The 27,602-nt window shown below is 44.1% G+C and overlaps 2 protein-coding genes across 8 annotated transcripts in view; both read right to left on the bottom strand.

The window, feature by feature from the left end:
* The window catches only part of MAP7 (microtubule associated protein 7), a 111,377-nt gene extending 96,181 nt beyond the window's left edge, over positions 1–15,196 (bottom strand). The window contains exon 1 of one of the 4 annotated variants that reach the window (XM_082215924.1): positions 15,043–15,196. In XM_082215924.1, coding sequence (XP_082072050.1) covers positions 15,043–15,103 — 61 coding nt within the window. In that variant the 5' untranslated portion in view covers positions 15,104–15,196. Of the gene's footprint in view, positions 1–27; positions 777–14,751; positions 14,839–15,042 lie in introns of those variants that run through there. The other 3 variants (XM_082215923.1, XM_082215921.1, XM_082215922.1) reach the window with 3 other exon arrangements.
* A 2,332-nt stretch (positions 15,197–17,528) lies between these two features.
* The window catches only part of MAP3K5 (mitogen-activated protein kinase kinase kinase 5), a 103,546-nt gene continuing 93,472 nt past the window's right edge, over positions 17,529–27,602 (bottom strand). For 2 of the 4 annotated variants that reach the window (XM_082215887.1, XM_082215888.1), the window contains exons 26-30: positions 24,033–24,276; positions 21,631–21,743; positions 20,369–20,481; positions 18,953–19,029; positions 17,529–18,495 (exon numbers count right to left, since the gene is read on the bottom strand). In XM_082215887.1, the coding sequence (XP_082072013.1) occupies positions 18,435–18,495; positions 18,953–19,029; positions 20,369–20,481; positions 21,631–21,743; positions 24,033–24,276 (608 nt within the window). In that variant the 3' untranslated portion in view covers positions 17,529–18,434. Of the gene's footprint in view, positions 18,496–18,952; positions 19,044–20,347; positions 20,482–21,630; positions 21,744–24,032; positions 24,277–27,602 lie in introns of all 4 variants that reach the window. The other 2 variants (XR_014217753.1, XR_014217754.1) reach the window with 2 other exon arrangements.

Genomic DNA, 27,602 nt, shown 5'->3' with positions numbered 1-27,602 from the left:
TCGCTCCCTGTATTAAGTAATGCATACCTTTCAGTCTCTTGGAATTGCCATTCTTTTGCTGCTCATCTTCCTCATTAATGGTGAACAGAACAGGTGTATTTGGCCTCACGCCTGCCTTCTTTAGCCTCTCTTGCCGGATAGCGGTTGACGAACCGGGCATGTTGCTATCTTCTTCCTTACTACAATGTATCAGTCCCAGACTCCACTTAGCAGCTAGCTAGCTGCAAAGCAGCTCGTTCATTTGTAACAGATCCCGTACGGGTATAAGCAGTGCACAAACAGCTGACGAACACCAACATCCACTTGGCAGACGAGGGCCTGCAGTTTCCTCCACCTTGGCGGAATAAAATAAAAGGCCTTAATTAAAGGCCCATCGGTTTGGAAACCTCCTCCTCCTCCTGACGCCTTTAAACCTGTTCAGTCAGATCCCACATCTTCTGTCCTTCCTGATGCAGCACCTTTCCCCGCTCCCTGTATCTTCTTCTTCTTCTTCTTCTTCTTCTTTCCAGCTACTGCACACTGAAATATTCAGCAGGCAGCCCAAGAGGAGAAAATATGATACGCCACCGTTAACAGTTGCCCTGACAACAGTGACATATCCTAATCAAAAGGAGGTCCGTGAATGTCGTCTCCTCAGCTGCAGGAAAGCAGCCTGCCGGAATGTTCCCTCTGTGCACTTGCTTGCTGCTGAGGCAGAGGAAGCCAGCGCACAAAAGGCCGAAACCACCTAGCAGGCTGAGCTGCTCCTTCTTCCCTCGGAGACTGGGCGGAGGAAGGATGGAGCTCCTGCTTGCACAAGCAGGGAAGTTCTGAGGAAGGGAAGCCGACTAGCCTGCAGGCAGGCAGGTAGTATTTTTTGCCAGTTCCTCCCTTAGCTCAGAGCCTGCAAGTTTTACCAAAGCAGGCTCTCTCTTTTGAATTCTCCAGCAACGCTCCCGTTCTCGCATTTGGAAAACATGCTCCACGAAGAAGGTAAGTGCATATTCCGTAAAGGGAAAAAATCTCAAGGCGGTACACAAGTATTTTCTTGTGCAATTAAATAAGAAGATGGTTTTTTTTAAAAAAAAAAAAACCTAAGGCAATGCACCTTGCATGAATAACTGGTGTTCCCTTTGGCAAACATTAACTCGATGCAGCACAAAGGTTATTTGTAACAACAACTTAAGAGGCTAGGACAAAGTATTTATCAAAGTTTTCCTGCAGTCAAAGTGTAACATCACAGTGCTCTTTGCTGTTTATAGTACATAAGTCTGCCTGTACATTCCATTTCACGATCAACTTTGTTTGTTGGTTTACTTCCTTTTACTATGCCTTTCCGCTCATAGCAGCTTAAAATGTATAGAGAAACAGATCACAAAATATACACTAAAATTGTAACAATGCATAAAAAAGAAACAGCACAGAGCAAGTTTTTTTAAACACACACATACACAAACAAACAAACACAGCAAGGAAATTAAAAAAGGAGAAAAGTAGAAAGCAAACCAAATGCTTGACTGAACATAAAATCCTTTAGATTTCCATGAAAAACTGCACATAGTCCCATCTGTGCTATATATTTAACGCAGTAGCATACCACTTTAAACTGTCATGGCTTCCCCCAAAGAATCCTGGGAACTGTAGTTTGTTAAGGGTACTGAGAGTTGTTAAGCGTTATTATCCTCACACAGCTATGGTTCCCAGAGTAGTTTAACAATCAATATCTCTTCCCAGGAAACTCTGGAAATTATAGCTCTGTGAGGGGAATAGGGGTCTCTTAACATTCCCCTCTTAACTGTGAGGGAAATAGGGGTCTCTTCCTGTCCAGGAGGATCCAGCGGCAAGTCTGGATGAACAGAATGAGAGTCCAGAGCCTGAGGTACTACACTGAGAAACTGCCATCCAAGGTTCAATGGCTCAAAGTTCCTGGCAATGCAACCCTAGTATTTCCCACAAGAAACAGAGTGAGGAAATTAAAGTCTGCATAGTACATGAACTTCTCTCGGCCATAAAGGCCGCTTGGCAAAAAAACTCATTCATTTCAATATCCAGTGCTTGAGGCACTTGCAGTAATTTTAGTACTAGACAAGAAACAAACCTCTATTTGCCAGCACATCCTGCAACATTTCTTCTTCTCAACCTAATCCGAAGAGGCAAATCTCAAAAAGTGTACCTAGAGGATTTTCAAAACTATAGCACTCAGGCACTGGTGGAGGAAGAGGAGTGTGAGGGGAGCGCACCGCCCCCGGCAGTGCAATCCCCAGGGTGCCATTGCGGCTGCCCGCCCCCGCCCCCTGCCCACAGGACATGCGCCCTGCCCCTGCCCCTGCCTGCTTTCCACCCCCCAGTGCCAGAGCATGAAGCTCCGCAACTGCACTCAGGGGGAGGCTGAAGGTTGGGTTGTGTTAACGTGTTGTGTGAATACATTTTTTAAAAAGCAGTTCTAGACTAAGTTGTTAAAAGTACATTTCTATTTTGAAATTAATAATTCTGAACAGTCAGCTCATAAAAATATCATGGCAGTGTATAATAAAACCATCAAAACATTACCAAATCATGAAATACAGAAAAAAATGGCCAACACTGAATCTAATTACTTCTCTGAAAATGATTGGCAAACCAGAAATGTTTTCAGCAGATGAAATATCAAAACTGTAGGCATTTGTCTGATTTCAATAGGAATAGTATTTCAAAGCACTGGTGGTGTCACAACCCTCACTTTTATGGAAGACGCTTGCTCACTTAAATTTGTTCAAATGTTGGAGAGAATTTGCTAGATGAAGCAAAATGGTTTCTCTAATACACCACTGACTGAGGTCAAAGGTCCATCTTTCACACATGTTTCTATGTATTTGTCATTTTCTGTATTTGGCCTCCTTGTCACTCTCTACGAAAACTCTGAAAACAAACCCAGTGCAAGGTTATGTAGATGGACATAACCTTGGGCTAAAGATATATGGGTTGGGTTCCCTTTCTGAGTTCTTCAGAACAAAACAGATGCATGGCAATCTGGGCCAGACTTGGAAGGCCAAACTTTGCCCTCGGTTCTAGATACAAGCCCTCATTCCATCCCCCATGCTCAATGGCTAGTATTTGACTAGCCAATAATAGGTGGGATGGGAGACTTCTGAAGATTTTGTGAGCACAGAGAGAAACACTCATAGAATCCACATGTAAACAATGGCACAAACTACTGAGCTAGTTTTGCCTCACCATGTTTCCAGTTTTGTTTAAGCTCCTTCCTTCTTGGCAGGATTCCAGCTCTCACGTGTGACACAAGGTGTACAATGAGGCAGAAAATTTTAAGAAAAGAGTGTGAGCCATATGAAAACTGAGTAAATCCCTGCATGGCCCAAGTTGCTCATCCTTCATTAGTTTCCCTCCCAGCATTTTTCAGCCCATCTTCTAATCTAAAGATGAACTAGAAACTACATTTCTCAAACTTTATCCAAAAAAAGGCACACATACTGTACTTTAAAAACTACATGTGCACAGATATTCTTGATTAAAAGAATGAGCCAAATATTTTTGGTTATTGTAAGCAGCACAGTCATGTCTTAAATGGGCTCCTCTCGCCCTCAGAGAACAATAGTTTAGAATGTGTACAATTCACATCTAACAGTTTATGCCAGCTAGCTTTATTTTGATTTAAATAATAATAATATGAAGATCTAAGTTTCAAAATACTTCAGAGCCCATTCCAGAGATGTTTTTATTTAATGCTTTCCAAGGGGGCATTCAGCATGGAAACATGCTTTGAATCAAAAGTGTGTTGTGGGTATGTTGGAGATAGTCTTTACCTCAGCTGAAACTGAAAGAATGAAAGGAAGCAAGCAGCCTGTGGGTTCCTTCCCTTCAGTTTGGGACCCCTTCAGTTTCCCCCTCACACATTAAAGCCCTGTGATGGGACAGGGAACAATTGACCTTTCACGATCCTTTAAGCCACTATTCCCCATCCTGGTGCCCTCCACTTGTTTCCGATTATAGCTCCTATCAGCCCCAACTTTAAGATATTGAAGGGTCATTATGAGTAGGGTAGTGGGGAGCTTGCTTCCAATAAGTCTTCTTCCCAAGAATACGTCAAACTGCTAGTGAGGCTTGTCACAGATTAATTTATGGGGAGGAGGGATAATTTCCCCTCATGCACTTGTCCATTTTAGGACAACATGCTCAATGTGACATTTTTCCAAGGGACTTCGCTTGTAAAAACATAACTGTGAAGTTCCCTGTCTATATCCACCAGTCATGAATGTGTTTTATTAAATTTATTCCTTTTTTCTGAGAGCTTCAGAAAAGGAAAGACCATCAGACATGGGGTGGCTGGTTTTTGCAAAGGATTCACCAGAGCCAAGTACATGGCCTGAGGAACTGAACTGTTCAATTTCAAATGATGGCAGATGATAAAGATATCAGCATTGAGCCTTGAGGTCTTTGCCTTTCCTGAATGCTTCAAATATGAAAGGAACAATTGGGATGCACAATTATGCTTCCTTGGCTTCAAAAGTAGATGGATGAACACTTGGGGACAGACTACACCACTGAGGAATTCAGGCCTGTATTAAGGGCTACATTCTCTAAATGTCTTGTCTCATATTAACCTGCCACATGACATTGTCAAAGTCACTCAACTTTTCATGTTTCTACTTTGCATGCACACCCTGTAGTCTAACTTGCTCTATGATGTATAATTTTGCACTGTAGACCACCTTCGGTGTCCTTGTCACAGAAAGGCAGGGGGAAATGCAAATATAAATACACGAGTACAGGACAATCTATTCACACCATTTCACCTTCAACAACATCTTCCCTCTCCTGAACCACAAATTCTCTTTTAGCAACGGAAGTCCTTGCTAAACAGGAGCATTTAGAATTCCTTAGGGCATCTACATTCACCACAGAATAGCCATGATTCAGAAATGTGCCCATCAGGGTGTTTCCCCCTCAACAAACTTCCCATATGAGACTATGGCTGTATAAAATGCATTTGCATGTGGCATCTCCTCCTGCTATCACAGTGACAGATAGATCCACTTCAGCAGCAATTATAGGAGGTGGCACTTCTAAGATTATGCCACGCTGTGCACATTCCATTGTGAGCACACACCCTCAGCACTTCCTTTACCGCAGCCTTTCCAACCTGATGCCCTTGCAATGTTTTGGACAGAGACCCTGATTTGCTGCTCCTTTGCTGCCATCAGAGATAGTGGTTTTTTTAAGCAACACCTTTAATAGGCATCAAATTTGAACACTGATTCTGTCAATGATGACAGAAAAAGTATCACGGCACCTTAAAGTTATTAGGCCATAAGTTTTTGAGCATATGATTGAGTGTATTCTAATCTGCGAAAGCTGATGCCTTAATACATTTGCTCCATCTTGAGTGTGCGGCACAAAACTATTTGCTATTTTTGCTGTAACCAACATAACTATCCCTCTGGAAATTGTCAGTGCAATACCGTAAATAGAGTACAGCTGATTAAAAATGAATGAAATGATCTACCACACACTTAAATATGCAGCAGGAGTCAAAATAGCTGAGTCCTTCCTTAACTTTGGGGGAAAGTTAATTATATGCCATTAAATGAGTACTCTGGGTATAAATTGCCATCGCTAACTTAGGAACAATGGAATGAACAGGTTTGCACTTGGAAGTAAAAACCATATATAAAGCACTTTTTTTCAGAAATATGGGCCTACTTCAAAGAAAAGTTAATACACCAAACATAAACATTAATATTTCCTCATCATGGCGCCAACACTGATATTACCATCAAACTAAAACCTCCCATCTCTACTTCTTAAGTGGTATTGCCTACTAAGCAGTTAATTCCTCATTATCCAAATATGCAGTGCAATTGTGTGTTTACTTCTTTCTCTTTCTCTCTTTCTCTCTCATCTCACTTACTCTAGGAGATTGTTTCATTTAATTCTCTAGAGCTTAGGCATTCAGAATGTTTTTCTCCTACTCTAGTGGTCTGATAGTAGTTTTTGTCATGTTGTTAGAGAAGGATGGCCAATTTAAACCCAAAAACAGGTTTGCACATGTTTGGTACTTGCATTTTTGCATTTTTTTTCCAAAGTAGAAAAGAGAAGCATGTTGTCTGGTGGCTACATACTGCCTACTTAATTGAGATAAATTGAGGGATAATGTTTAATTATCTTTGACATGCCAAATCCTTTTCCACCTTGAAAACAGATGAAACACTTCCTTTGTATGCATACTCACTTGTGCTCTCTTTCTGAACTGCTTCAGAGTTTATAACATGCCTTCATCGTTTACCACACACCAAGATCCCTGAACTCTAAAAAACAAATTTCCAAGCCCACTAGGCATATGAGCTTTTAGAATGGTGGGCCATTAAATGATATTTCCTGCCATTTCCCTTGTTCTATGGAATGTTGCTATATAGCAAATATCATCAGCTATTTCCTTCAGACATCTTTTGAAGGCATGCCTCTTTTCTTCAGGCTCTCTCTGGCCGTTAAAGCTGAACTCTGCTTTTCTACAGTGTGATGCTGTGTTGTACTTTTTATAGCCTTTAATGTTGCTTTCAGTGGTTTAGACGATTGGTTTTATTGTGCATTTATGGTTTACTGTATATCTTCTGGATATTTTTAGAAATGGTCTTAAAATAAATAGCTCAATCAAAAGAGGAAGATCTGTGCACACATTTTGTTCCCTATACTGGAATTAACAGAGCAATCATAAATGTGCATATGGTGAGTGAAGTGGTCGGAGATTTGTCCCTTTCATAGACTGACCAGCAGGGACGGCTCTACCATTAGGCTGCCTCAGGTAGCAGATTAAGGCGGGGGTAGGAGATTCAGGTGCTGTGTGGTGCTGGAAGATAGAGCTGTTTGTACCACATGGCTGGCCGTGTGTGTGTGTGTGCACGTGCACACGTGTGCCAAGCTAGCTGTTCTCGGGTACAATGGAAGACGCTGTCCTATCACCAGTGCTGAAGTAAGATTCAACTGAAAATTCAGTCAACTTCCCTAAGTGAAATGGAGGGCAGGAAGGGCACGCCCATTTGTCCACATCTTGCTCCAGACCTACCTGTTAACTCACTCCAGATGGTTTCTCTCTTGCTTTATTGCTGCTGTTTGTTTTTTGCTTACTGAATTGCCCCCTCATTTAAATTAGCAGGAGGAAAATTAATTATTTAACAGACCTGATCTGGGTGACTGTCAAGGAAGGAAGGAAGGAAGGAAGGAAGGAAGGAAGGAAGGAAGGAAGGAAAGGGCTTTGAACCCAATGTATCCAAGATTTTCCCAACACAGCCCAGAGCATCCCATTCCACTGGTGGAAATGTTGCTGTCATTGCAACTATACCCACAGAGATTTCTACAGATGAACCAGAGGCCTCCAGGACAAGAAGGCCATGGCCAGCCAGCAGAGGTCATCCCTGTTGGTGGCTACCCTTCTGCCTCATCCTAAACCCCCTTCAGCCAGCCTTCACCAGGGGTTAGGATTGCTCTGCGAAAGGTCTCCCTTATACTTTCCATTTTCTTTATGAAATGTGCAGTAATCATACTGCATATGACTGTGAAACTTTTAATTATAAGGCTTAAAAATATTGCATCAGTATTCTAGAAGGCATTTATGTTTTATATATGTAAATATGTGTGAGAGCACCTTCTGAAATATGTTGCTTTTAAATGAAAACCAATCTGATCTTGACAGCTTTTAATTTAAAGAATTTTTTTCCAGCTCTTTTTCAGGGCCATTATCTGCAATATCATTTTAATGAAAACTTGTTAAGATCAGAGTATGTTATAATACAAACATTTCAACTGTCTTCAGAAAGTGGCATCATAAACAAATACAGGACATCCTTTACAGAACAGAAATAATGCTACTGCTCAGCAGCATATCCTTCAATTAAAATGTCAGCAGCACCATCTTGTGGTTCAATCTGTGTATAAATGAATCCAGTCACCTAACTACACAGAGCAGCGGCTATACCTAAAGCGTGATAGTGTTTGCAGTATTTGATACCTTATTTTGCTTCGCTACTCAGTCTGTGCCTTCAGACTGCGGATCTTCAGTCATTAACGTTCTGTGTATGTTAACTGGTGGCAAGAAACACCCCTTCCTATATTTACTATGTTTTTGTGATAAAATAAAATTTCAAAATGCATCTGCTCTCCAAGGGCAACGGTAAATGTGAGACTGTCGGGTCAGATTCTTAAAAGCTCAACCTTGCCTTCATAAAACATTATGTTATCTCCCTGACAAAGTGCCTTTGGAGATCAACACAGGGCGATGATGGATATAATGTAAAGAGAAATCACAGCAGGTTCTTCCTCCTCCACTCCTCCCCTGAGCACAGTTTCCTTCCTGCTTCACAATTTGCATGTGAGGCAAACACATCAATGAATCACGTTACTCTTGCTCCAAAGAGCCTGCTGGATAACTCCAAAGGCTCTAGCCTAGCACCCTGCTCTCACAGATGCCTAAGACAGTGTTTCCCAAACGTTTTTGGGCAACGGCACACCTGTGTACTGAAAAAAAATCTCGCGGCACACCACCATTAAAGCCCCGCCCCGTGACGTCAACGCGCAGCGTCACGCCGGGAGGGACGCACAAAAGTGAAAGTTTTTTCCCTCCCCCTTGCCGGGGAACCTCCAAGCTTTGGGCAGGCAGGCAGGCAGAGCTGGGAAGGGGGTTTCCAGGGGACACGGCAGCTCCTCGAAAGGCTTCTCTCAGCTGCGCTCAATCCTCCTCGGAGAGGATTTCCCCTCCGGTCCCATGCCTTCGTTTGGGGCATCGCTCCGGCTGCTCCCTCTCCCGCCGCGCAGGAGCGATGCCTCTCTCTGGCTCTCCCTCCGCGCAGGCTGAGGGAGGGAGGGAGGGGCGCATGTGACCCGTCTCTGCTGGGAGACCAAACCCAGCGAGGCAGAGTCGCGCGGAGGCGCCCAGGCAGCGCTGCCGGCTGCGAGGAGGAGCGCCAGGCAGCAGCAGGAGGCGCGGCCTCTCCTCGCCGCCGCCGCCCCGCCTCTCGCCGCCCGACTCGCCCGCCTCCCTCCAGGCATCTCGCGGCACACGAGGCAACGTCTCACGGCACACTCGTGTGCCGCGGAACACCGGTTGGGAAACACTGGCCTAAGAGATGCCCACAACCAGAACTGGAGCACAGCAGCACTCTCCTCACCTGCAATTCTCAGCAACTGGTATCAGGTGAACTACACACTTCTTTTTTAGAGCACTATACAAATAAGAAAGACTTGTTAAAATGTAACTTGTGATTCTTGGCTTCCACGTGTTTTAAGACTAGATGAACTTTGATACAGAAAGCCACTTAAAAGGTAGCTTTCATTAAGTATGTCCCAGCAAACAACATAGACTACAACTTCCATCAGCCCCAGCCAGAAAAGCCAGTGGTCAGGGTGCTGCAGTCCTGCAACATCTGGTGGGGAATGGTGACTGCTTAGGGAAGGCTCACGCTCAGTTACAAAGGAGATGGAAGAAGAAGAAGAAGAAGAAGAAGAAGAAGAAGAAGAAGAAGAAGAGTTGTTGTTTGTATTTGATATCCTGCCTTTCACTCCCTTTAAGGAGTCTCAAAGTGGCTAACATTCTCCTTTCCTTTCCTCCCCCACAACAAACACTCTGTGAGGTGAGTGGGGCTGAGAGACTTCAAAGAAGTGTGACTGGCCCAAGGTCACCCAGCAGCTGCATGTGGAGGAGCGGAGACGTGAACCCGGTTCCCCAGATTACGAGACTACCGCTCTTAACCACTACACCACACTGGGAAGAAAGAGGAAGAATTCTTCATAAACTGATTAAAGGAAAAGAACTCTCCTGTAAATAGTGACGCCTATGCTGGTATTTCCTATGGTGCTGCCATCCATCAAGGGAGAAAAATCTATTTCCTCTGTAGAAAAGAGGATATCTCAAAACATACCACTGAATATAATTCCATGTCCTTGTGACTAACACCTCCAGAAAGTAATTAACCTGCATTGCAACCTATTCATTTCATCCACCTACACACTATTAGGATTCTGCTACCCCATATCCTGGCATGGCACACATTGGCAAAGAAATTGCTTTACATCAGCTAGGGGCACAAAAATACCAGGGACTGATTTGAATTACATTTGCCTGAGTTCCAGCCTTTTATTAATGTGATCACCTGCTACACCTTGTTGTAAGATAATTTGCAAATTATACATCCACCCACTGCAAAAGAGCAAACTGAAAGCCCTGCATTTCGAAGGGAGTTCTGTAACAAACACTAATTCTAGGATGTAAGGAATTAAATAGATTCCGGGGGGGGGGGGTGAAACAAACAATTTGCACAACAAAAATCAGAGTCAAGATGTTACTCAGCACATTCAGTTCTGAACATCATGTGAGATTTTGAAGGAGCAAGCTTATGCTGAATACAGAAAAACCAAACCATTAAGCAGCTTGACCCTATTCAGAGTCAGATGGACTTTTGTGGGGGTGTTGCTTTGTGCCTTTTTTATGAACTGCAGCATTTTGCATGAATGTGTTCGTATTATAATGTATGTCCATTCATACTTTGGTTTTAAATCTGCTGTTAGTTGCTTGGAAGCCATTAGTATAACAAATGACTAACAAGGTAAGAACAACAACAGCAGAAGCAGCAGCGTTTAGGGTAAATAAGCCCACTGAAAGCAATGGGCTGTGGTTCCCCCAACTCTGAATAGGATCAAGTATGTGCTGTTCTCAACTGAGAGATACTTTTAAAAACTCTGGTACTAAAGGTAAAAGCAGCATATGTTGGCTCACAGTTTCCTTTGTCTGCATGTCCCACTTCCATTAGTCATGCCAACAAAGCAGATGATCAGGTCCCCACTCAGCAGAACAATCAGAATTGCTACCAAATGCAGCTGGGTGGTGCTGTGGGTTAAACCACAGAGCCTAGGGCTTGCCGATCAGAAGGTTGGCAGTTCGAATCCCATTGCTTGGTCCCTGCTCCTGACTACCTAGCAGTTCGAAAGCACGTCAACGTGCAAGTAGATAAACAGGTACCGCTCTGGCGGGAAGGTAAACGGAGTTTCCGTGTGCTGCTTTTGTTCGCCAGAATCGGCTTAGTCATGCAGGCCACATGACCCAGAAGCTGTATGCCGGCTCCCTCGGCCAATAAAGCGAGGTGAGCACCACAACCCCAGAGTTGTCCGCAACTGGACCTAATGGTCAGGGGTCTCTTTACCTTTTACCAAATGCAGCAGGGGTAGCTAACTACATTTTGAAGTTAGTTAAGTAACGCACCTTACCATTTAAAGACGTGGGGAAGCTATTAAGTCCAGAGTCTCAAAAACTCTAAATGCGCCACTGTCTGCAATAGACAGGTCTTCCTTCTTTGGCCAGCCCCACTCAAGACCATTCTTGAGCAAAAAGAAAATTCTGAACCTTTAGCTTTCCTTCTGGCTAATCTGACTCTTTCCTTTTATGCTCATGCCGATATTTCACTCTGTACCTTGTCACTCTTCTACCATCTTTGTCTAAAGTAGACTGAATACTCTCTGGGCAAAGATTGCATCCCTTTCACATATTGCAGAATACTTATTTATCACATAACATATCAAGGTGGTGTACATTACATACACATATAATAAAGCACAGAATGTCATCAAAACAATGCAAAATAATCATTCAAATGACTGGCTAATCTTAAGAAAACTTAAAAGAGAATAGGCCTGGGAGCATAAGGAGGTCCTCAAGAAACACCTGAATGTCAGTACCGAGAATGCCTGCAAAATACCTGCTGGACACTGCGTGGGGCTGCTGACACTAAATGTCTGACTTCTAGTTGAAGCGAATCAGGTAAGTGTCTGTAAACATGGGGGATTGAGCTGTGATATAAGAGCTCAGGTGGTCTTTAAGGTATCCTAGACTGAGGGTGCTCAGAGGTTTATCTATTAATACAAGAACCTTGAACCTGGCCCAGTGTCATATTGGCAGCCACTGCAGATGTTTTATAAGATGTCACATGCTATCAACCACCTACCCCCATCAACAGTCTAGCTGCTGCATTCTGCACTAGATGGAATGTCTGGTTCAGGCCCAAATGCAGCCCCCATATAAAACACATTGCAAAAATCCAGTCTTGGAGATACCAAGATACTACAGTCACCAGGCTATTCAAATATGGCTGTATCCTGCACCCCTGACAAAGCTACCTAGCATGCAGTTTAAAACGGCACTGTAGTTTTGCTGTCAACTATTCAGGTTATCTTCCAAATGTCCCACACTGATTCAAAAATATTTGACTGGATCATCATGCACAGATTAATCAGCCTCTATCTCCTGGTGCCTTAGAGATGCTTTGGACTACAACTCCATTAAGCCCCAGTCAGCACACCTATGCTGGTTTAGGCAAATTATTGGTTAACGTTATTTGCAATATTGCACTATGCTTCTGTAGTTCAAGAAAGAGAGCTTTCTTATTTCAGAGTTTCCATTTCCATGAAATTGCCTGGCAGTTTCACACCCTCCCATTCAGCTCCTCATCCAGAAATAGTGCATAAAGTGTTAAGCTACAGATCTTTAGCACCCTGCCCATGAATCTCTATTCTTTATGGCAATTTCAAATAAAACAGATATGTAGAAAAAACTGCAATGTTACACACGAGACAGACAATATGAGAAACAATGCATGACGAGTATTAGCTTTATTTCAATGTGTGGCTTCAACAGTACAATGATGATACCAATAAAACAAGGAAGTGCAAATCAGCTCATATAACATGCACTCCCAGAACCAGCTGCAATACTGACCATCCTTAAAATTAGAATACAGTGTACCCAGAATTGGCTATTTTTACTCAGTAAGCTAGTTCAAATTAAAATTGAAATCATTAATCACACACACCATGCCACAACTCTAGCAAGTGTGTTTTTTTCATGTACGTTCAAATTTATTGCTATGAGTCATTCCATTAGGACCAAGTAGAGTTATTCATGCATGTACTTCTGCACAGGATTTTCGACTGCAAAGCTTACACCTGCCTTTTAGCAGAAAGCTTTCAAATCAGATTAACCACACTCTGTAGAAATCAGCATGCTGAAAGCTTCTGCTCTCCAAGTGCTGCCAACCAAGCTATAAAACTCCAGAAAATATAGTTTAAAAATAAAACGTAACTCCCTTACACTCATGTCAATCTAGATCAGGGCCACTTCCAAGTCAAATGAGCAAAATGCAAAGGTGGGAGTTGAAGAACGAAGGCAAAGGGCTCCCCACTATCATGTGTGGCTAATCCTGCCAGGAGGGGGAGATGGCTTGAGAGGGAGAAATAGGGTGACCTGGTTTGACTTCATAGTGGGAGGTTTCAGGCCTGCATCACTTAAGGTACCTGAGGCTTGGTCTTGGTATCTTGTGAGACTTAAAGTGAGAGGAGAGACCTATAAATGTCCAGTTTTCTGGACCAAATTTCCATCTAGTCCTGCATCCTGTATTCCACAGGGGCCAGTGAGATGGCTTTTGGAAGTCTACAAGAAGTCACCAGCCATCTTCAATTGCTATTGCCCATCAACTAATAAGCACATTACTGAAGGACACTGGACCCACTGCAGTTAGTTCCCATTGTTAGGAAAAAGTAAATAGGTTCTGAAAGGGAAAGGCAAAACTCTGTGGGCTGCCCTACCAAAATGGGAAACAGGGCAAGGAAACTAAAGAGAGACACAGGCAGGATTATTTCAAGGTGGGCGTTCCAGTAATTAATGAACCAGATGGAGCGAAGGGAGTTTGGGGGCGAAAATGTTCCCTTCTCTGAGGCAGTATGCAATATTTAAGGAACACAGCTGTTGAGTTCCAGGAAACCTTAGGGGGTAAAGGAAGGGAATCTCAGCCAGGATATAGGGAAAGCTGTCCAAAAGGGCTTGTAAACATGCAAGAGTGGCAGGTGGCTCCAGTGGGGACACAACTTCACACCTCCCTCTGCTTGAAAGGGAAAGAGATGATTTATCCAGCATAGGTCCTAGGGGAGCCGTGCCAGGGAAACATATTGGCTTGCTGTCCACGGCAGTCTTTGGGGGCCCTGCAACATAAAACGGGTCCTTATCTGCTAGTCTTAATAGCTACTGTGTTGTATCGTGCTCCTACCAACAGAGTTATGATTTGCTTAATCCACCTCTTTACTACCCTACAGAACAAACAAACTGTGTAATGGTCTGATGTTCAAAAAAAAGCTAGCAAACACTAGATGTCACAGTTCTGTTCTGTTCTCTTTAAATGTGTCGCATCTCAAAGTAAAAAAAAAAAAAGCCCATGAGCAAATCACAGAAAACATTATAGCACAAGCTGCAAGTGCCAAGATTCCACCAAAATCCAACTCCTTACCATAACAAAGTAAACAACAGAAGATGCTGGGGAAATCAGCAACAGCTTCACCAGTTTTTATCTAGCAAGGCTGCCTTTAATTGTTGCCCAGCAAGCAGATACTCAACAGGTGCAGCTTTTCTCTGTGAAAAGCTGCAATCATTGCTAATGGCAGAGGAACCCTGATAATGTAAGAAAATGGGAGGGGGGGGGTTAAGAAGGAAGCAAGGCAACTTCACTGCAATTTCTGAAAGCCCAACTATTCTCATACAACCCATTAGTTCTCTTGCACATCAAAACTTTCGTGGTTACGGCCGCACTGAAACCCTCGATTTTATTTTGGGGTGGGGGATTTTATTCTGGATAACGGAGCCTTGGCAAGAGATCCTTGACCAAGATGAAGGTCACAAAGCAACCACGGGTATAGGACGATTTTTATTCTTCCTGAGGAACTGGGGTTGTGCAGGTGCGGTGCCCTTACCTGTTCCAGCAGGAGGCGGCCGCCGGACCCAGTGGCCAGGGCGGCCGCCTGAGTGCATCCACATCACCTCAGCAGGCGCGCCTTCCGCGCCAGTCCTATGACTCGCTGGCGCGCCTCCACCCTGGAGCGCATCTGGTGTTTTCAGACTCCTTCCCTCAACAATAACATCCGGCTTCGAGCCGGGCAAAGAGGGGAGAGGGGCGCACGGGCGCTCGCCGCCTCCCAAACAGACGCCCCCCCCCCACGGCGCCCCTTCAGCCCCGTCGGCTGAGAGCCACGGGCAAGACTCACCTGTTTGGGCAGCGGGAACGCCGCTGCTCTTCTTGGCGGCCGCTCCTTCTGCCTCCGCCATGTCGGCTCCCTCGCTCCGGCGCTCCGCCCCGGAGCTGCTCCGTCCCACCCCCGGGGAGCGGAACGTGGCCCGGGCAGGTGAGAGGGAAAAGGCGCGCGCGCCACAAGCAGACCCGGGAGGGAGGGGCGCGTGGCCGGGCTCGGGTGTTTATGGCAGGCAGCGCCATCTAGTGGGCAGGTTGGAGGCGAGGGAGATGATGAGGATGCCGCCGCCGCCGCTGCCTTCTCCTACCCCCGCCTGAGGCGCGACGGAGCCCCACCATCTCCAGCTCTGGCCGGGCTGTGGTGCCTTTAAACGGCACGGCCATGGGGAGACTTTCATTGGCTGAGGGATGGGGTGGGGGGCTGCTTGTTGGTCTGCCCGCCCCATTGAAGTCGCTTGGATTGTTCCTGAAGGATTGAGGCTTTTGCCTCGCCCAGAGAACCATTGTTCTGACTGGGGCGTCTGCTCAGCCGACTAAATAAACATGCAACAATAAAGTACGAAGTGGCGCTTCCGCCCGAACGTCTTGAAAGCTGCACATTATTGTATATGGGGCTCAAGGGAGCGGCGGCGGCAGGAGAATTGGCATTTTAATATCCCTCGCTTTATCTTCCGCTCTCGCGTTTATTTCCTTGATTCTGTTGCGATCCAAGCGCCTTTAAGCACCTCAGTCCCTTCGGAATCCTGCTCTGTCCGAGCCCCCACCCCCCGGCTAGACGAGCACTTTGGCTAAGCGTAAGGTGGTGGGGGGGGGGGGAGTCGCAAGAAAGAAGGGCCACGGATTAGCATATGCTAATCGAAATAGAAATCCGTTTGGCTAAACTTTGAAATCCACAAAACAGTCGGGAGAAATGAACTGTGAACTTTGGATTAATTGGAGCCCAAAGTGCAGCAACGAACAGCAGCAGATGGGTGATAAAGCCACGGTTCATTCCATAGCCAGGAGAAGGTGAATGAAATCTAGTACCGATTGTAAAGAAATTACAGCATTATATAAGCCAAAGTAAAGAAATAAAAGAATCCTACACAATGCATGCGAAACAGCATTACAGTGACCCATTTGAACAGTCAGTGAGTTTAAAAGCATTTCTTGTTTATGCCTCTTTCCTGAGCCGCATTCAGCTTTACCAAGTTAACCTCAGTCTCTGAACATCTAACTGCATTTATTTTCTTGCTTTTGAGGCTTGCAGAGCTCCTTGTAAATTTAAAGGATCCCTTCCAAGCATTATGAATGCTAGTTCATCCACTGGTGTAGTGCATCTACTACTGCAGAAAGCTCCCTGAGGTCCATCTGACCCTTTTGCAGCAATGGGTACTGAGAAGCTGTGTTTTTCGCACGCAGGCCATGGCTGATCAGCCTCACATGAGTGAGTTGGGAGGGAATGATGTTTGGCAATGAGGATGGAGAGAGATAAATAGGGCAGGGGAGGACATTTGCCATTCAACAGCACTCCTGATGCATTTTTCTTTAAAATTCAACAGTATTGTCATTTGGTTTGCTATTGCTAAATCAGAAAGTTATACTAAACGTATAGTGATGATTTTGGCAGCTGCCTCATTGGTTGGTTGGAAAAGATTGTTGCACCAGAGCAAAGGAGAGTCCAGCCTTGTTGGTAGGGAGAAGGGATTATATTATGTTTTGCCACTGTCCTGTCTTGTCCCTGAAATCTGACTTTGCTACTTTTGGCACACTCAGAATGCCTAATGGGAGTGTTTTTTTTTGGGGGGGGGAACCCTCCCACTTTCCAACAACAGACCTCCACCTCCACACACACACCTGCCGCCCTATTTTTGAATGGCCCTCAAGTCCAAAAGCATTGCCAGGAAGAGTGCACAAGTAGTTGCATGGTACTTTGGATCCTGGTCATAATCTCCTGAGCTACTGCACCAGTGCAACTTCCATGAGGGTACAAAGACAATTCCAGGGCAACACTCATGCAGCAGCTCTTATAACTTATCATCACTAAAATAATATTTTTTTAAAAAAAACAACAACACTACCAACTAAACCAGGCTTCTTCTGTTCTGGTACAGAAGCAAGAACTCAGACTGTGCCAGGCTTCTATTGAGAGACACAAGCACTCAATTTAGCTACTGGCCCACCTCAGCCCTTTTGATGATTTAAGACTAGTACTAAACTGAAAGTATGTGAAAGCAGTTTTCAGTGCACTGGTGACTAATTAGTGTATGGTCAAGTGTACTAAGATCCTATCAGTTATTTCCCCACTGCTTAAAAAATGCATCTGCACATTTCTTTGATGTACAAATTGATGGGTAGCTTTTCTAACTTCTACAGATTTTTAGACACTTTTCCTCTGTACAGATGTTTCTGCCTGCTATACTTTCACTAGCAGGACCCTTTAATTATTCTCCATTTCCTCCTGTTTGTTCAGATCTTTCAATTACAACTTTAAACCCAGTAAGTCAAGAAATCTTATCAGAATTGTGCATCATTTTTTATTCCTAAAATGTATATCACAATGGATAGCTTTAGAACAAGCTTAACAGTACTATATGTATTTTCAGGCATATGTAACTGGTACAGTTCAGTAGTACATAAACAACACTAAAAACAAATTGCACTGTAGACCAGGATTTAAGTTACTAAAATAAAAACAATATAAACATTTATAAAAGACTGTAAGTACCAAGTATAATATTCAGCATACTAGAAGGAAAAAGCTACCAAATAAGCTTTACACAATCATTTCAGTTACTTATTCCACCCCAAATTATGAAAACATGCAAGAGCCTCAGAACAATGTCTTCAGTCCTTGGGAAGGCAATACCCATGGGCCCTTATTTCTCCCCCTGCCCAAAACCTACCCCTTCTACTGAGGCACCCACCCCACCCCAGGCAAGCTGCAAAGCCACCCTGAGATTGAACTAATAGGTCTCCCATCATTCTCTTCTGCAGGCTGAGAAAAAGAGACTGAGTCTCAGAAAACACCCTGCCCCCATCACAGGCTCTGGTTACACATATTAACGCAGAAAGCTAATTTTCACATTTGCTTTGTTGATGTGGAATCACATGAAATCGTACAATGGGTCTTTGTAATATTTACATGGGTTTTGTTAATTATAGCCGCTGTTCCATCATTTTAGAAAAAGAGAAGATTCTGTGTAAAAAAATATTTAAAACTAAAATAAAATTTAATGTTGTAGACAGGTCTCTCAGGAACGTTAGGAGTAGACGCAGCCAGAAAGCTGCAGTGTCCTTAGCAACAGTAAACAAATACTGGATTAAAGTGCAACAGCATTTTTATCTTTTTTTAATACAGAACTCCTGTTCCGGGCTGCTGGAAAGCTCCAGTTCTCTTCAGAGATGGAGGAATCCCTTCAGTCGGGGTCAGGTGTGCTTCTCTCGGAAGTCAGTGATGGCCTTCCACAGTGTACATAAAATCCCACCTCTGCAAAAGAAAGTCACAGCAGGCTTTTTTTTGTTCTCTTTTGCTTTGTTTTACTCACAACAAACAGTATTTTCACTGGCAAAATGTCTTCATTCAGACACCTTGTGTGCTTCTTCAGCAGAAACAATGCACATTAATTTTAGCTCCTATCAATCACTGTGCAATAATGACATCCTAATGGAGATTTTTATGTATATCTTATAATTAAATGCAGTGCACTAGCTACATAATTGATAAAATGTACTAGTTTAGTTTTAGCTATCAAATACATTAAAAAGCAACACAATTTGTATAAATGCATTATAAATAAGGATTCAATATGTATATGTGAAAGATTATGTCAGTATAAGAAGCTTGTAAATAAAAGTAATCGATTCACTGGAATAATAATAAGCCCTTTGATAAAATAAGTGCTACAATATGTTGTTTTTTAAAAAAACAAAAAACACTTGGTTACCTGAGTCTAAGGCATTTTAGATCATCTCGAGTAACATAGCAGAGAACGTCCATTAGTGTGTAGTCTTCGGCCAAAAACTAAAACAAGAAATCTATGATGAAAGTTATGCTGATTGTGCCACTGGTTACCACTCTTGCTTTATTCTCAGGGTTATACAATATCCCTGATTAAATCAAAGTCTATTTGTCTGAAAGATGCACAGAGCACATGTAACTTATGAAGAAAAGTGTAAAATGAATGTGTAAGAGTAATGTAATATTTTTGTTTAATACTTTAGTTCTTTATGTGCCCATAAGAGCCAAGTAAGAGAACCATGGTGTTCTGGATTCTTTTTTACAGAACTCTGGAACTTACACTGTAAAGACTATAACAAAGACAACTGAGCTTTGGTCAGAGGCAGTGCATAAAGAACCAGATGAACTGCTCAAAATTAAGCAGTGTGCTAGTCATTAGTGCATTAGCATTTTTACACTCAAGTTCAGGGCTGTGGAACCGGTGGCCCTTCGGATACTGTTGGACTCCAACTCCCAGTCAGCATGGTCATAGGTCAATCATGATGGGTGCTGGAGTCTATCAGCAGCACCAGGAGGACCACAGGTTTCTCCACCTCTACTCTAGACATTAAGAATTTCAGCTATAAGCATTTAAAACAACAACAGCCCAACAACAGGAGTCTATAAACCATTTAGAATTTATTTTTTAACAGAAGCCATGGGACTAAGTAAAGTTGCAAGTAGAAGATTGCTTGTTTAGCTGCTTTGTAGATTGCAATAAAGTCACAGAAGGTTTTATCTAGGAGTCGTCGTCAAGGTTGGGGCTGAATGCGTGCACTGGAAAAGCCAATCTAGGCATTTCTACCAATGCATCCATGCAACCCTGACCTCGCTAGCATCCTGGCCCACCCAGATGAGCAGTTAGTGACACCAGTGTCAAGAAGGTGACTCCTTATGACACCGTCAGCTCCTGATTTGTTCACTCACCAAAAAAAGTGACTTTTTGGGGGGGAAATATGTTTGACTTAATGGTAGTTTACAGAGATTCTTCACACTTATCCCCTGAATGCCCATAGCTCAGTGGCAGAACACATATGTGACATATGTAGAAAGCCTACACCTTGGCTGTAGTACAGTGACATTGGACCAAGTAATAAATAATAAAAGTAGCTCATGACTGAACTAGTGATCCAGTGATCAGACATAATATATTTCAACACATGATATTAATTCAAATCCAGGAAGGATGAACAAATATAGCAATTCTATTTATGCTTTTTATACACACCAGATTTTCTTCCCTTTATTCAATTTTCCCCCTCATCAAACAGATAGATAAAGCAATGTTTAAAGGTTTGCAAACTAAACCTCTGGGTCTAGCAAAATCACAAACAGAACATACCTAATAAAATATCTTTCCTACCCTGTTTATGGTTTCTTCATCAGCACCATGAACTCTCAGCCAATTAGTAAGATCTGGATCTTCAACCCCTCCATCAGTTGTGCTATGGTGAGACAGAGACGTGCCAGGAATAGCTGAAACAATTTTTTTTTGAGACTGGTAAGTTAGTGCATTTTTACATTTACATGGACCCATAAACTTCCTCCAACCTTCATGTGGAATTTTACATCATGTGCCCTATCGCCAATGGGGCAAAATGCTAGATAAAGACTGTGAACTTCAGAACTGAGCTTGTGCTAATTATGATCAGCAGCCAATATGAAGAAATGGCAGGGAAGGACTGTACCCACTACCCATATAATTATGCCATTTGTCATTTTAAGTGACTTGATATGGGAGAACCCATTTAGAAGAAAAAATATTTGTTCACGATCCTTGTGTACATAAACTGCAGATAGCTAAAAAACATCATGTATGGTTCAAATTTATGTGAATTTTTTTTAAAAAAAGAGGTAACAAAAATGGACCTAAATCGTCCACAGAATAGTTATTTAAGCTGAGTGACTGAAAATAATGTGTGCTAGAACATAAGATTAGAAGAAATCTTAGTTTGTATGTGTAAATAACGTAGTGCAAAGCTTTGTGAATTATAGATAAGTGATTACTGAGTGGCAAAAGGCACCCAAATCTTATCAGATCTGTTGTCAGAATTCTTTCATAAGATCTGCCATGCTGAATTACAACAAGGTCGAGCCTTGTGACAATTAATTTGAATTGTTTCAGGGAAACCTCATGGGCATTTGCTTTGCTCTGTATTTAACAAAAGTGAGTTGTACCATTCCATTTTGTGGTCTAGGCTTCTGCTCCTGCTTACTCTGGTAAAGCTTCACAATGACCAGTGTCAGTGCTTACACATAAATAATAAAACTAGGCATGTTACAGATTTCTTTTTTTAAAAAACCCAACAACCTAGAAATAAAATTCAGAGAGAATCTTGCTGTTAGCTAGTAACGTATAAATCTTTGTTCTAAGTAAAATTGGTAAAACACCTGCTTTACTGATGCTATACAGTATGCGAAATAATATGCATGCTATGGGTATATCATATGCCTGTTTCAAAAAACTAACTGCCTAGAAAATGTGATAAAGGGTCTTAAACAAAGGAGGCAAAACAACCAAAATGAAAAAGATGGGTCAGGGGGCATGTGAAGGCTTTGACTGCTCAGTCTTCTTTTGAAAAGTGCTTTGAGGAGCAATTGCCTTTGAAGATTCTAGTGGAGCACCTATTGGTTGAGTCCTAAGCTTCAGGTGTTTGATCTCCTGTTCCTTTTCTTCTATAGCGTGATGCAACAGGGCTTGAAATTCTCTCTCCTTCTGCACTAGCTCTTCCAGTAGTCTGTTAAGGAAGTCAGAGAGATGAAAGGAAAGAGTTACATTTCACTGTGTGTTTGCCAAGGCAAGAACATGAAGTGAAAAGCAAAAAAATGCAGAACTGCATTAGTAATTCCCCAAAGCTACTTCCATATCTTCACACAACTTCCATGACAAACAAGACTACCATAAAGCAAGGTTCTATATGCTGTTCTGTGAAACAGCCCACCAAGAATGAAGGATCCCAGAGCAAGTCCTTTAGAATCAAGGTAAAACATTACATGAAACAAATGCTAGGAAAGGAAAGGAAGAAATTAGGCGGTGATAATTTTATGCAGTTGCAAATTATTATGCGTGACAAAGGAGTGCATATATGTAGCGAGTAGGGAGAGGAGGTGAAATGAACAAGAGACCATCCAGTCAACAACACCTTTCTCATCGTGCTTCCTTGTCCCCACCCCACTGCCAACCAACCGTTAGACAACACAGACAAAAAGATTATTTCCCCACCTGCTTGCCAGTGTGTAATGCAAACAGGGAATGCACCTTTGCCTCTTAAATTGGAGCTTGGATTAAATAATATGTGACATAAAGAGAAGCAAATGACCCTCCCCTACACAAATATCCCTCTATTGTTCTTCATATGAGTCCTTCACCAAAGCCTGTACTGCGATGAAAAGGTGGGGCAGGACTGTGCCTGCTTCCAGTGTAATGATGAGTGGAGGATCATTGGCCTTCTCTATAATTTCCCACCCCACTTCCTTTGCCTCTCTCAGGAAGGGGTGTGTGTGTGTGTCAGGTTGCAGGAGCTAACTCCCAACATTTACTCTCCCCACCACAATGAGATCCCAGAGAACTGATAAAAGAAGCACTGTTCCATTTCCCCACCGCACTGAATGTCCCAGAATACAACACTGAACAGGAGCAAGAGATAGTGAACAAGAGTCCACCTTTAGCAGTGCACATATATAGCGAAAAAGTGGGAATATATATGTGTGAGCATACGCATGTACACACTTCCGTACATTAATTATATGCAATGTGGAAAGTGTATTAGGATCATAGTGAATTTAGTAGATATTCACGTAGATGGGGGGGGGGGAATCCATGCTAACTCCTACAGAACAATCACGATAAGCAGAAATCTTAGGATTTATGCCTACTTGCTTCTATGAATGTTTTTGGAGCAAAATCAGCTTTAAAAGCAATACTTAGAATTGTTTTGGACCCGGAAGCTAACAACAGGGAGTTTTTTTATATTCTCTGCCTAACATTATTTGATATTTGTTTTTATAATTATTTAGTTCCAAAGACTGAGTTTTCTATAGTATATTTTGAATGGAGGTCAGTAACAATGAAAACAATGTGCTTTGGGAGCTGTGCTAAGCCAGGTGTTCAGTAGCTTGGATTTGTTCCCAGTGAATGAATTATTAAGAAGACCTGGTGGTGGTTCATACTATTATGAAAATGAATTGTTATTTAATCATGAGTTGTGAATGGCAGGAATACAACAGGAGATCTGGGAAGCCCATGTAACGAAGGAGGTTTAAAACCCCAAGTACATTTTAAAAGCAGGCTTTAGACTGCTATATCAATCTAGCTAGATGTACGATTCACATGGAAGCAGCTTTTTGTGAACCTATTTTAGCCAGAACTAGAAGAACTGTGTATGGACATTTATTCAACAGTCAGATTTGTATTTTTATTATTTAAGAAAAGCTAAAATTCTATCAATTGTCTGTTGGGGAGAAATCATTAATGGAGTACGGCCTAGATTTGCCCCCCCTTGCTCCTCCTTCCTACCAAACACCTGATAGGCAAAAGGTAAAGGTAAAGGGACCCCTGACAGTTAAGTCCAGTTGCGGACAACTCGGGTTGCGGCGCTCATCTCGCTTTACTGGCCGAGGGAGCCGGTGTTTGTCTGCAGACAGCTTCCGGATCATGTGGCCAGCATGACTAAGCCACTTCTGGGAAACCACAGCAGCGCATGGAAATGCTGTTTACCTTCCCGCTGGAGCGGTATCTATTTATCTACTTGCACTCTGACATGCCTTCGAACTGCTAGAACTTCCATTTTTTCTCCCTGCATGCACACAGCCCTGACAGCTCTGTGCTCACTCCACTAGATGGGAGTGTCGGTGTTTTACTAGTCTTAAAGAATTAAACTGATCTGGCACAGCAGTTTAAGACTTGTGCAAAAAAACCAATGAGAAATACCTAATGGATTGTGCAACAATATACTTTAAAATGTTGGTGCAACTTTGTTAAGTGTGATATGGAATCAGCTCCAGGTCTTCAACTACCTAGGACTTACCTGTTAGTTTCCAATTTTAGCCTTCCAAGTTGAACATTGAGGGAACGCTGAGCAGCCTGGGATTCATGGGATACAGTAGAACTTAGAGTGCTCACTCCTGAGGTAGCTATAGCATCTTCCAGTACAAGGCAAGGCCGATGAATGGTTGGATTTGGAGGTTGCTCTTCATGTTCCTCCTCACCTTCGATGTCCTCCTGATCGGCTGTATCACTCTCAGATGCTAAACTGAAGTGTGTCCTCAATTCTGTTAGGGAGAAGGCTTGATGTTAATTATAGCAGTGAAATCACAGACAAGTATGACGGGCTCTGCAGCCTCCTGTATGATGGGCAGAAAACTTGGAGGACTTGGAACAGTATGGGTTGCACCCATTCTCCAGGCTGAAACCAAGATGCAGTTTGTGAAATAAGAAAGGACCCCAGGGATAATAACCTTGCAGATCTGGCACATCAGGAACAAATAAGAAACCAAGCTACTAAATTAGGTGCTGATCCCCAGGAGAAACTGGCACAGACTTGTCACCAACAAAGCTTGCTAGTAGTGCCACCAAGAAGGGATAAGATCACACCTATATAAAGCTAAAAGCTGTGTTCAGCTGATGAGACAGTAGCTTGCCACAGAAATTATGCTGACATAGCATAGCAGAGTACTTTGGCTTCCAGTAGAAGTTGAGGAAGTGTACTTATATTGAAACAGACTATATTTGTTTATGTAGTCAACCTATTGCAAATGGCAGAAGTGTCGTCCAGCAAGGCCAGCTATGATCCTGTTTAATTGGGGGGTGCTGAGGATCGAACCTAGACAGCTCATTCATACTGATTCAGATCACTGATCCATCTAGCTCAGTGCTGCCTACACCAGCTGGCAGCAGCTATCCAATGTTTCAGGCACAGGTCTTTCTCAGCCCCATAATAATAATAATAATAAATTTTATTTATATCCCGCCCTCCCCAGCCAAAGCCGGGCTCAGGGCGGCTAACAACAATCAAATAATCAGTCAAATAATCACACAATCTAAAATATTTCATTATAAAATTAATTAAATCAAATTGATGGCAACCAATTATGCAGAATTATGTGCAGGTTGCCAGAGGAGGGAGTCAGGCTGCGCCCTGACCAAAGGCCTGGCGGAACAACTCTGTCTTGCAGGCCCTGCGGAAAGATGTCAGGTCCCGCAGGGCCCTAGTCTCTTTTGACAGAGCATTCCACCAGTTTGGAGCTGCAGCCGAGAAGGCCCTGGCTCTAGTTGAGGCCAGCCTAACCTCTCTGAGGCCTGGGACCTTGAGGATGTTATTATTTGCAGACCGTAGGTTTCTCTGTGGGGCATACCAGGAGAGGCGGTCCCGTAGGTACGAGGGTCCTAGGCCGTATAGGGCTTTAAAGGTTAAAACCAGCACCTTAAACCTGATCCTGTACTCCACCGGGAGCCAGTGCAGCTGGTATAATACCGGATGAATGTGCTCTCGCAGCGAAGACCCCATAAGGAGTCTCGCCGCGGCATTCTGCACCCGCTGGAGTTTCTGGGTCAGTCTCAAGGGCAGCCCCACGTAGAGCGAGTTACAATAATCCAGTCTGGAGGTGACCGTCGCATGGATCACAGTGGCTAGGTCAGGACGAGAGAGATAAGGGGCCAACTGCTTAGCTTGGCGGAGATGAAAAAATGCCGCCTTTGTTATAGCTGTAATCTGCGACTCCATAGAGAGGGAGGTATCGAAGATTACACCCAAACTCTTAACGGACGGTGCTGGCACTAATTGCACCCCCGCAAGAGATGGGAGTTGCCCCCCTGATCCCATATCTTCCCGCCCCAGCCAGAGGACCTCTGTCTTCGAAGGATTTAACTTCAACCGGCTCCCACGTAACCATCCAGCCACAGCTTCCAGACATCTGGTCAGTGTGTCTGGGGCCGAGTCAGGATGGCCATCCATCAACAGATAGAGTTGGGTGTCATCAGCATACTGATGGCAACCCAGCCCAAAACTCCGGACAAGCTGGGCGAGGGGGCGCATAAAGATGTTAAAAAGCATCGGGGAGAGTATCGCACCCTGAGGCACTCCACACACCAAGGAGTGGCGTGATGACAATTCCCCCCCAAGCGCCACCCTCTGTCCCCGACCAGAGAGAAACGAGCGCAGCCATTGAAGGACTGTGCCCTGGATCCCCACGTCGGCAAGGCGGTGGTCCAGGAGTTCGTGATCGACCATGTCAAAGGCTGCTGACAGATCTAGAAGAATCAGCAGCCCTGACCCGCCTCGATCCAGCTGCCTGCGGAGATCATCTGTTAGGGCGACCAGAGCCGTCTCGGTCCCATGACCAGCGCGGAAGCCGGACTGGAATGGGTCCAGAGCAGATGTTTCATCCAGAAACCTACCAAGCTGTTCAGCAACCGCTCTCTCAATCACCTTACCCAGGAATGGAAGATTCGAGACCAGGCGGTAATTGGATAGATCTGAGGGATCTAATGATGTTTTCTTTAAGAGCGGACGCACCACCGCCTCCTTCAGTTCCCCTGGGAATATCCCGGTGCCAAGGGACAAATTGATGATATCCCCCAGGGGGCCCCGCACCTCGTCTGGACACGCTCTAATCAGCCATGACGGGCACGGGTCAAGAGGACAGGTGGTGGGCTTTCCAGCTTGGAGGAATCTGTCCACATCAGCTGGAGATATCCGGTCAAAGTGGTCCAATACTGGACCCGAGGACAGTCGAGGGGCCTCCAGTTCCTTTATTGTATCCAAATTGGCAGAGAGGTCATGGCGGAGCAACAGGACCTTCTCCGCAAAAAAGCTCGCAAATGCCTCACAGCTGTGTGTCAGATTGTTATTTAAATTTGGCTGTCCTTCAAGGGACGTTAAAGACCGAATTATACTAAATAATTGTGCCGGGCGAGAGCTAGCGGATGCAATGGAGGCCGAGAAGTAAGACTTCTTAGCAGCCTTCACTGCCATCTCATAGGTTTTCATAAAAACCCTATAAGATGTTCTTGAGGCTCCGTCACGGGCACCCCGCCATACTCGCTCTAGCCGTCTGAGGTCCCGCTTCATTTTCCGAAGCTCCTCGGTAAACCAGGGAGCCCGGTTTCTGCGGGGTCGCAGAGGGCGCTTAGGTGCGATCTCATCGATGGCTGCCAGGAGCTGGGTATTCCAGCCCTCAACAAGCTCAGTCAATGAGTCGCCAGGGGGAGCAAGGTCCCGCAAGGCTTGACGGAATCTATCCGGGTCCATCAGCCTCCGCGGGCGAGCCCAAATCGGCTCGCCACCTAAGCAGGGTGGGGGTGGAAAGTCAATCCTGGCTTTCAGAGCGTAGTGATCAGACCATGGCACCTTCATCGAAGGAGAGATGATCACATCTATACCGGCGCCAAAGATCAAATCCAGCGTGTGGCCTGCTTGATGTGTGGGGCCCGAAACAAACTGGGAGAGCCCTAGTGTCGCCATGGAAGACACCAGGTCCAGAGCCTGTGAGGAGGGAGTGGCATCAGCGTGGAAGTTGAAGTCTCCCAATACCAATAGGTTAGGGAACTCCAAGGCCCAGCCGGCCACCGCCTCCAGCAGGCCTGACAGGGTGGCTGC

This window comes from Podarcis vaucheri (assembly GCF_965113315.1).
Source record: "Podarcis vaucheri genome assembly, chromosome: 3".
NCBI lineage: Eukaryota > Metazoa > Chordata > Lepidosauria > Squamata > Lacertidae > Podarcis > Podarcis vaucheri.
This window is presented reverse-complemented; position numbering and strand designations above follow the sequence as displayed.